Here is a 10466-nt window from a genome sequence, read left to right as displayed (position 1 = left end):
GTTGGCTAGTCAGAGCCATATATAAAGAGTTACGATATTGGATTAAAGTCACGTCATATGGAGATCAAATTGTGTCAAACTTGTCTCCGTTAATGCATGTAAAGTATAGGAGCAACAACATTCTTTCAACTTTTTTTCTTATATTAAAAAAAATGTGATTGCACATTTTACGGTGAAATTTCTATGTGCACAGCGTACAGAAGTACTTGCGGTAAAGAATATTGCGCGCGCGTGCGCTAATACAGTTCGATTCATTGATTTTGGAAGGAAAATCCCATAATTACTAATAATTGAGTGGAGTTGTGGCTTGGTGGTTATGATGCTTGCCTACCACTCCAAGGGTCCTGGGTTCAAGTCCCGTCACATGTCAGGATTTTTTCTAAGGACCAAATTACTCCATTCCCAAGCTGGATGGATCACCCTCATTAAATATGGTTAAAAAAAAAAAATAACAATTATGTAATATTTTCAATTCATAATGCATGCTATGATGACTAAATAAAATAATATGATAAAGTATCGGGGATATATTAGTTAATATACTGAAAAGTGAACAATATTAAAATAATAATGGCAAATTATTATACAGAATTTTAAGATAGCTGATCTACTTCCTAAATATACTAAACCTAACCCTCTAAAATCTCTCTCAACTATTAAAAAAAACATGTTCTTGATAGACCTCTCCAGTGCAATAGGTTAAAGCCTTTACCATGACTAGACTAAACATTTCGGTTGGCAAACACTGTTTACACAAATTATTTAATCTCTCTCCATGATTATATAGCGCCATCTATAAGTCCCATATTATTTCATAATTATTCTAATGAATTATTCATGATTTCTGCCTTAGTCTCATAGAAAAAAAATAATGCGTATTCAACAACTCGGCTATCGGGGTTTCACTCAAAACAAAATACTCCGGTCCGAAAATAAACAAAATCTAAAACGGCTATCGACACCAACGGCCAACTTGAAACCAGGAAGTTGCAAGGTAAACCCGTAAACTCACCATGAACCCGGAAATTACTTCTACCGCGCACAGTTGAAAAACTAAAAATACACTCACCAAACATCAAACATGGTTTTCGTACTAATCGTTCTTGTTTAACACAATTGCTTGAATTTTTCCGCGATGTAGAAAATGCTCTCGCCGACAGACATCCCGTTGATGTTATATACCTGGACTGCCGTAAGGCCTTCGATACAGTTCCGCACATTAGGCTGAAAATTAAATTGCGAGCTTATGGCATTCAAGGTAATATTCTAAGTTGATAAGTGGATTTTTAGAAAATAGACGTCAATGTGTTTCAATCAAAGGTTCGGTTTCAAGTTGGTTACCTGTGTTCAGTGGCGTGCCTCAAGGCACAGTTATTGGTCCAGCTTTATTTTTAGTCTACATCAACGATCTACTTGATAATATTGAATCAGATGGTAAACTATTTGCAGACGATGCTAAGATTTATTGTAAGATTGATTCAGTTAACGACCGAGATGCCCTGCAGAATGATTTGAGTAAACTTGAGCAGTGGAGTAAGAAGTGGCTACTGGAGTTTAGTAAATCTAAATGTAAAGTAATGCACATTGGAAATCGCAATCCAAAACAAACTTATTCAATCGATGGTACAGTTCTTGATACAACCTCTGCTGAGAAAGACCTCGGAGTCTATGTAACGTCTGACTTTAAAGTGTCGACACAAGTTTCTAAAGTTGCAGCCAAAGCCAATTCAATTGTAGGCCGAATACGGAAATCCTTTACATATATGGATAAACAGATGTTCATGTCGCTTTATACTTCTCTTGTGCGTCCGGTTATGGAGTATGCAGTTCAAGCCTGGTCACCATATCTACAACAAGACATCAATAAACTTGAGAAAATCCAACAACGAGCAACAAAACTTGTACCAGAACTCAGAAACTTGCCCTATGAAGAGCGCAGGATACAGCTAGGTTTACCAACTTTACTGGAAAGAAGGGAACGCGGAGACCTCATCGAAGTTTTTAAATTTTTGAATGGTTACGAAAATATAGATCGCCACTCCTTTTTTAAATTAGCATCTGAAGTTGGTCCAAATATCACTCGAGGCTCAACTTTTAAATTAAAGAAACCTAGATGGAACTCAACTAAACGGAATAATTGTTTTGATACTAGAGTAATTAACAAGTGGAACTCGCTGCCCGAATCTGTTGTCAATAGCAAGAGTGTAAATTCATTCAAAAACAAACTTGACAAATACACACACATACACACATATGAGAGAAGAGGCTCCCTACGAGTTTAAAAAAACTCATTGCCTCTTAACTTTACTAAAGGTAAGAATTACTAAAGGTAAGAATAGGTATTAATTGATCTTTAATTTTTAGTTTGAAAGTACTGGTATTTAGTGGTATTTGTGAATTTTTGAACATCATACAACAGCACTTCTTTAGATTTATGTATAATAAAAATAATAGAGGCCCAATCAGGGAACCTTGAGGGACTCCACAAATAATAGGAAGAACATCAGAAAGGGTGTGTTTAAATTTAGTGCATTGCTTGCGGTTTGAAAGGTAGCTTTTGAATAAATTATATACAGGGCCACGTATTCCATAATTACGTAACTTATATAATAAAATATCGTGATCAATGTAGCACTGATATAGGACGGTAATTACTGGAATCAGATTTGTCACCAGTTTTAAAAATAGGAGTTACTTTAGCTAGTTTAAGGGTGTCAGGAAAGGTGCCATTTACAAAACAAAGATTGAAAATGTAGCAGAGGGGTTCAGAAATAAAAGGGATAAGTTGTTTAATAATAGACGGGTTAATATCATCAATGCCAGGTGCTTTACTATTTTTGAGGCCCATAACAATATCCATAATCTCAAAAACAGTCACAGGATTGAGAAATAAAGAATTTATGGAAGGCGGAGGGAGGTAATCCTTAAAATTTGCATTAGATGTGTCTATATTTTTGGCGAGGGTTGGTCCAATATTAACACAAAAATTATTAAAATGATTTGAAATTATGTTGGGATCATCCGTTAAGTTTCCTTCGCAATTTATATTTTTTAGACTATTTATAATTGTCCATGTTCTTTCTGCTGCTTAAACTTTTTTTCATAATAATCGCGTTTTGTTAATTTTATTAAAGAGTTAAGGGAGTTACGGAATTGCTTATATTCATTAATGTTTTTGTCATTCGGATAGCGGAAGGATTTGGAATACAGTTTTTGTTAAATTTTCTGTAGGTATGATTAGGGCTTACATAGTTTTTTTTTAGGACGGTTTGGTATATTTGATAAGGGTGTAATGTTAAAAATGGGCAAATGATCACTAATGTCACTATAGAAAAGTCCAGATAGACTTGATGATTCAATTTGATTAGATAATATGTTGTCAATGAATGTTGTTGACGTTCGGGTAATACGAGTTAGTCTATTGATTAAGGATAAAAGGCCACTGTACTAACTTGGATTCGTTAAAATAATTATTATTATTAAATTACCTATTTTAGCACACGATTTTAACGTGCAGGTGCGTCGTTATTTTGCATTTAAAGTTCATCAAAATGAATGAAATCTACTACAGAAGATATTGAAAACCCAAATAAATCGCAAAATAACATTTTTCTACGCTTTGTAAGACCTGTGCGCACAAGTACGTGCGCAAAACGCCAAAATATTTGAAATGTTCAAAATAACCTGTAATGTATGTAATCAATTTTGTGCATTTTAAAATTTTAAATACGCGTAATTTGTAGCATGCTATGCGTGTAGCCAAGTGCGGATAATCAACTAGATTTGAACTCGTTACTTTGACTATCCGCGCAAAGGCAAAATGCGTGTACGTTAAAATATGAAATAAATGTTTACAGTGATGAATTGCCTATTTTTGTGTCACACAGTAGTTAACTTTCGCCAATGAGCTATGCTCGACGCGATTATGAGATCATGTTCCGAATATGAGCACTGTTTCTATAATTTACAGTATGATTTATATATAATTTACACAGTGCTATACGCAACACAATTGATTTACATATATAAATATATATACAGTATTCCAGAATACACTGAATAAATTATACAGTGTAGCATAGAATCTTTTATTCTATTTTTTAACATGATGACGCCATCAAAATGAAACATGAAGATAACAATTTTAGAACATAATTATCTAAATAATTTAAATCATACAATTTTAAAAATTTTGGTCATGTAAAAGCAAGATGCGCCCTATTTTTAAACACGACAAACATTTAGGAAAGAGATGAAAATCTGACTTTTTTAATTCTAATTTTTAATTCAACTGACCATATATTTGTATATGAATTCATATCTACAATTCAACAGCTTTCATAATAAGATTTAATCATGTTGGTTACTTTTCATTCTGAGGAGCTATAACAGATTGAAATATAGGCCTACTGTGTCGATGAAATTAAGTAACTCACGTTTATTCAACATTTTTTATATTATGACGAAATTATGACTCATGTGAAAGAAAATTGATTGAGAAAGTAATATAAAAATCTATAGAATGGGGTACGCATTAGTATGAACCACAAGAAAGAATTACACGTGTTTTCAACGCTTTGTAACGAGCTGTGTGCGCAAGACGTGAAAAATGACTTGAAATATACGCGTAATTTTGAAATTTGAAATGCGTAATTTTTTACGTAGCATGCTTTTTTTTTTTAATCACATCACAAATTGCTTCATATCATGAAGTAGGCCTACACTTTTGTTTCAATGAAAAAATATTTTTAGTTCAGAAGTCATGATCAACATAAAATTTCATAAACATAAGCTGCGCGACTCTGACGTCATACCCCTATAACGAAGTTTCTTGCAAATCTACAGGTCAAGTCTTCTTCTTCTTCAAAGTTATACAATCTTATGTTGCCAAAAATTTGAGATACATATGCAACAGAATTCGTAGAAAGAAAGAAGAATAACAAAGAAGAAGATGAAAACAAAATCCTGACAATAACAAGGGTTATCCGCCAAGTGCGGATAACCCAAAAATAAACGCCTCCCTCTAATAAACGTCCCTTAAAAACTCTCCGAACATTAAACGCCCGGGCGTTTATTCGAATCAATACGGTATAATGTCATACCTTATTTTATTTCTGAGTGGCGGATCAATGAATTAAAAAAATGAATATTGTAAAGTAAAAGTAAGTGTTAATGAATCGTGTTGGTAATGTTTGGGCGAAATTTCTTGTCGGCTAAATTGTCTTGGCCAATTGTCTGTCGGCGAAATGGTTTTCAACGAAATGTCCTGTCCGAGTAATATCCTGACAAGCCTTCGTACCGTGACTGAGAAGAAGAGAAAAGGGGGAGAGAGAGAGAGAGAGTGGGGGAAAGACATATAGAAGAAAGACAAGGAAATCAAAAAATGGTTTATTGTATCAATACTTGACGTACCAAATAGCATTGAATGAAGACAACGTAGAATAGATTACATTAAAAAAACAATACACAGTGGTTGGGCGACATATCATTTTCGATAAATTCTGTACATGGACAACGTTATAAGTGTTTTGTGTGTGCATTTTTAACATGTCATTTAGTGTGATGATAAGTACAGAATTCTTTGTCCGTACACTAATTGATATGCCCATTGGTATGAATGTTGGTTGCATTTATTGTTTGTTATTGTATTGATTTGGCATGGTAAGGCGGATGTACGTGGATATCACAAAAGCACAACATTTATTGCACGTGCGTAGTGACTCTGGTGCCTGCAGTCACATTAGCCTACATTCGTGTCGTCAATAATGGCAAAAAGTATACATACAGGTATTATAATTGTAATAATTATTTTATTCAGATAAATGTTAGATCATTCGACTCTCTTTATAGATGAAAATTACAATAACGGTAATATATTTGCACTTTTATCTACGGTTTTAACACATTTTGATATTTTATTTATTATTTTGATTTGACTTGACTCATGTTATCCATTATAATATAATGCCAATTAATACTGACTAAAGTTTATTTATATTATTGTAATAAATTCCAAATTGAAAGCTATTTCACGTTTCATAATGCGTTCAGTACTGAAACTTGTGACGTCGTCGTCACAACTTGTGAACACGTTCGTTTCAACATCAGGGAGTTGCTAATTAACAACTCTGGTTTCAACGTTAAAAGTAGTATATTCTACATCGATAATATTCCTATCTTCGTGGACACAAAATGTTCTTTATAATTATCTTCTTTTTTTTAAAACTATTTACGCAACCGTCTTAGGTCCACGAGCATGCTTCTTGTGAGCATAAGCAAAATGTTGAGCGCCCATTGCTGAAATCAATGATAGTTCTCCTCCCATGACAACACCCAATATCACTTCGGCAAATGCTGGCATCGTTCCGATTCCATGAGTGCCTATTATTTCTAAACATGTCTGGAAAAGGAATGAAGTAGATGAAATTTGTAATGATTAATAACAATAATCATTATTTGTCTATTTCTGAGAGTCACAAGCACCGTTTTTCAATACTACAAACAATATAATATACTGTATATAAAATGTTACCTTCTGACTAGGTAGGGAAGTTCCACCTCCAATGGTACCGATCATAAGTGATGGTAGTGTACAGACCATTTTTAGATCACCATCAATTGTTTTCTTGTATTGTGTATATGCTTGGTGTGATTCGGCAACGCATGCTGGATCCTGTCCAGTAGCAATGAAAATGGCTGCTAGAGCGTTAGATGCTTGACAATTTAAAGCTGTAAAATAAAAAAAGGACAAATGATTTTCGTTGACATAAGATTAAGGGTCATCTATGGTAAAATATTAGAGTTATGTTAAAACAATTACCTTGTGATCCGGCGAATATATTGTCAATTTGATGCCAATTCAAATCCTGAATGATTTCCACTGTAAGAAAAAACTATAATATTAAAATTGTTTAATTCATATTACTCAAAATTAAACATGACAATAACAAGACTGAATTACTGTAACTTATTAATTTCTTTAAAAAAAAATGTTTTCCATGTAAAAACTGAAAGAGATCCTCTATCGTCATGATGACACAACTCGTTTCCTTGGACTATACAATATACTTTCGTCGTGCATTGTCTTACCAGATGTATGCATCCTCTTCTCAATTAGCTCTCTTGGAATCACTACCTCCCCAGTGACATATGATCCACGACCGTCTATTACGTTGGCCGAACCAGCTCGCTTGTCCAAGGAAAATCCACTGTCGATGTACCAAGCCGTCGGAGTAATTGGAGAGTTCTTCTGTATCCATTTACAGACAGGTTCTGTAGCAAACGTTACGATGTTTTGTCCAGATGCATCTCCACTTGAGTAACTCATTCGTGTGTGTACCGTACTTCCGTGGACATGACAGGTTGTTTTGTGCAGTTTACCATGACGTGTTGTCTTCTCTGCTATTTCTTTCATTCGCTTAAACGTGTCTGACTGGCTGTAAAATTCCTGGAACTTTGATGCATCATCAACACTGTTAAATTCATATAATGGTGCTCTGACAATTCTTTGACGAATAAAAGCAGCATTGATTCCACCTGCTTCATTGATAACTTTAGTGCCTCTATTGTATGATGCCACTAGTGCCCCTTCTGTCGTTGCCATGGGAACAGTATACGTGCCATTTGCGTGTTTTCCGTTGACTTTGATAGATACCACTCCTGTAGGTATTTTGACAGTACCGATGAAGTTTTCACAATTCTTTTCATATACTTCAGGACCGTAGTTATCTACAAGCTCATTGAGAGATGTTGATGTGCGTTTATGTTCATGCAATATACGAAACCCTTCATCCTTCCGACTTCCTTGAGTTGAATCCCTATAGAGTAAAATACATTACTTACGGTACTCATAGTAAAACTAATAAAACAGTACAAATAAACAAACTATATTTTATAAACTCAAAAACATTCAATCTTCACCCACTCCCCGAGATAAACATGCAAATTATCTCCTTATTTTCAAAATACGGCTGCATCATAAACAGCCAATCATTTTGTCAATAGTTTTTGTGACTCTAATAGTAACCCTGTTGAGCCGTGAAATGTGCAAAAAGTCACATTTGTGCAAACAACCACATTTGTGCAAACATGGCACCCTCAAATGTGCAAATCTGTAAAAATGTATAATCCACTAATGTGCATATATCCCGCCGTTAAATGTAAAAACGATTAGTTTTGACGTTGAATGTGCAAATGTCTAAAAATGTGCAAATGAAATTCTACAAATTTGCAAATCATTTTTTCTCAAACAAAATCGTTTATTAAAAATTATAACCTAATTCTAACAATGTTTTCAAGATATGGCATTACATATATTGTAGTACAGGCTGAAATAATCTGTTTTTGAAGAAAGAAAAAACACAATCCGAATGTCCGAATATGTCCGAGAATGTCCGTGGTCGCTGCTTCTCTGGAAATGATAACTTCCATACCGTTGAAATTTAAGTCCCTTGTAGTTGTTCTCTTATTTTAAACGAAATTTACAAAACATAATTGAGTTCATTAGATTTTATATTATTTTATTAATGTATTTCTGTTATGAGCGATAATTGAAATTTATGCAATTTGAAATTCATTGACGATTTTCTTGAGCACTATTCAAATTGCGCATGGTATTTTCAGCATTTGATAAAACCAAAGCTCATTAAAATATGTATACATTTATAAAAAATGCAGGTAAAAGAATAAAATTGCGCAAATATTTCTTGCGCAAATTCAAATGCGCAACGAAATCTTTGAGCTATTTTAAATCATGCATAACATTTACATTCGTTTAAGGATTATACCATATTCATATACCTACTTCATCTACATTATTTTCCTGTTAATTAATTTTGTTAAAGAAAATGATTTGCGTAAGAAAATCCTCACAATTAAAAATTACATAAACTGCGCATAACAGAAATACATTTTAAATAAATAATATAAAAAAGTTGTCTGTATTTTAAAGGAAATCTCCAGCAAGCAGCGAACACGTGTTACACATTTGCACATTTTAACGTCAAAACTAATCGTTTTTACATTTAACGGCGTGATTTTTGCACATTACTGGATTATACATTTTTACAAATTTGCACATTTGAGGGTGCATGTTTGGTGGTTGCACAAATGTGACTTTTTGCACACATTCACGGCTCAACAAACCCCTATGGGTTTATATTATAGTAGTGGGTTATTATTATAGATTGACTTATAAGGTGGTTACTAATAGAAAGGGGGGTTACTATTAGAGTGTGGGTTACTATTAGAAGATTTACGGTATAGGCCCTATACAGTTTCCCAAAAAAATGTATTATAACGTTTCATCCATTATCATATTAAACCAGAGGTAAAAATTAATATATCCCGAGACGCATTAGTTTTAGGTTATACATTTTGTTTGTGGCTACGGACGGAGGCCTACCTTGTTTGTGTTCCTTTCTCTTGAACTAGGGTCGACCTTGTTCTACTCTGTGTTGCAACTCCATTTCTAACAAGGATATCGAATAAGTCGAAGTTCATAAAGTTTATCAAAGAGTCAAAAAAATGAAAAATCTGGTATATATGATCTTCTCAACATATTGAATTTTTTTTCAAATTTCATATTTCATGGTATCAAAAACAAAACAAAAACCGGACCGGTAAGACACACCCACAAGCAAATTCTGCAACATATTGATTTGGCAACTTATAACATTATTGTTTAGCTTATAGTGACCAACTATATACATATCTATAAATAAACACAAGGTATAGATAACGTGCAAATCATTCCCTGTGAGCGTGACCATACGGTACCTGATTTGCCTTTAATAAAAAATACATTATCTAAAATAACGTTTACGGTATTTTATTTATTTATTGCTTAACTAATATAAATATTTTATGTGATTGAAAAATCAGTGACTGGAAGTACAGTATCTGTTTTAGAAGTAAAACCACTTTGTTGCCCAATTCGTTTCAAACAACTTTTACAAACTCTATACTTATTAAATAGACATACTTTAGGCCTATAATACCTTGTATTTGAAGTAGTGTTACTGACAGCTCGTTTGAATTGACACTTTACCACATCTTTGGTTTTCTGTAGCAGTCTTGTGCTGTAACGGATTGAGCTCATTCTGCTTGAAGAAACGTGACAACGCAACACTATCAAAGCTGATTTATTGCCGTAAATTGCCGAATGGGTATCGAAGAGCTAAAATGTTACTTATATAGCGTGTTCCTACAAAGCTCTACCTCAAATAAGATTGTTTTGTTTATTATTCAAGTTTGTATGCCCTATATAACGGCGTCCGTTATTGACGAATTAGGATTCTTCGACCAATCAGCTATTTATTCGCTGTCGGGACTCCGCCTATCCGAAAATGGTCGATCGTGTGGAGTTTCAATGCCACTTTCCGTTGGACATTTCTGATGAAAATGTGGGTTTCACTGTCGTCCCCTTTTTATTCATATACTTTTGGAACACCACTCCAGGTCAAATC

The 10466-nt window shown here is 33.8% G+C and overlaps 1 protein-coding gene across 1 annotated transcript; it reads right to left on the bottom strand.

Moving 5' to 3' along the window:
- Window positions 1-5946: 5946 nt before the first annotated feature.
- Window positions 5947-10099, bottom strand: LOC140047549 (uncharacterized). The gene is made up of 5 exons (XM_072092590.1): window positions 9999-10099; window positions 9404-9469; window positions 7090-7817; window positions 6533-6744; window positions 5947-6400 (listed from the first exon to the last, which is right to left on the bottom strand). The coding sequence occupies exons 1-5, from the start codon at window positions 10097-10099 to the stop codon at window positions 6230-6232; spliced, it is 1278 nt and encodes a 425-aa protein (XP_071948691.1). The 3' UTR covers window positions 5947-6229.
- Between the last annotated feature and the right edge of the window lie 367 nt (window positions 10100-10466).

This window comes from Antedon mediterranea, chromosome 4 (genome assembly GCF_964355755.1).
Source record: "Antedon mediterranea chromosome 4, ecAntMedi1.1, whole genome shotgun sequence".
NCBI lineage: Eukaryota > Metazoa > Echinodermata > Crinoidea > Comatulida > Antedonidae > Antedon > Antedon mediterranea.
The sequence above is the reverse complement of the archived record's forward strand: the minus strand, read 5'-3'. Positions and strand labels throughout refer to the sequence as shown.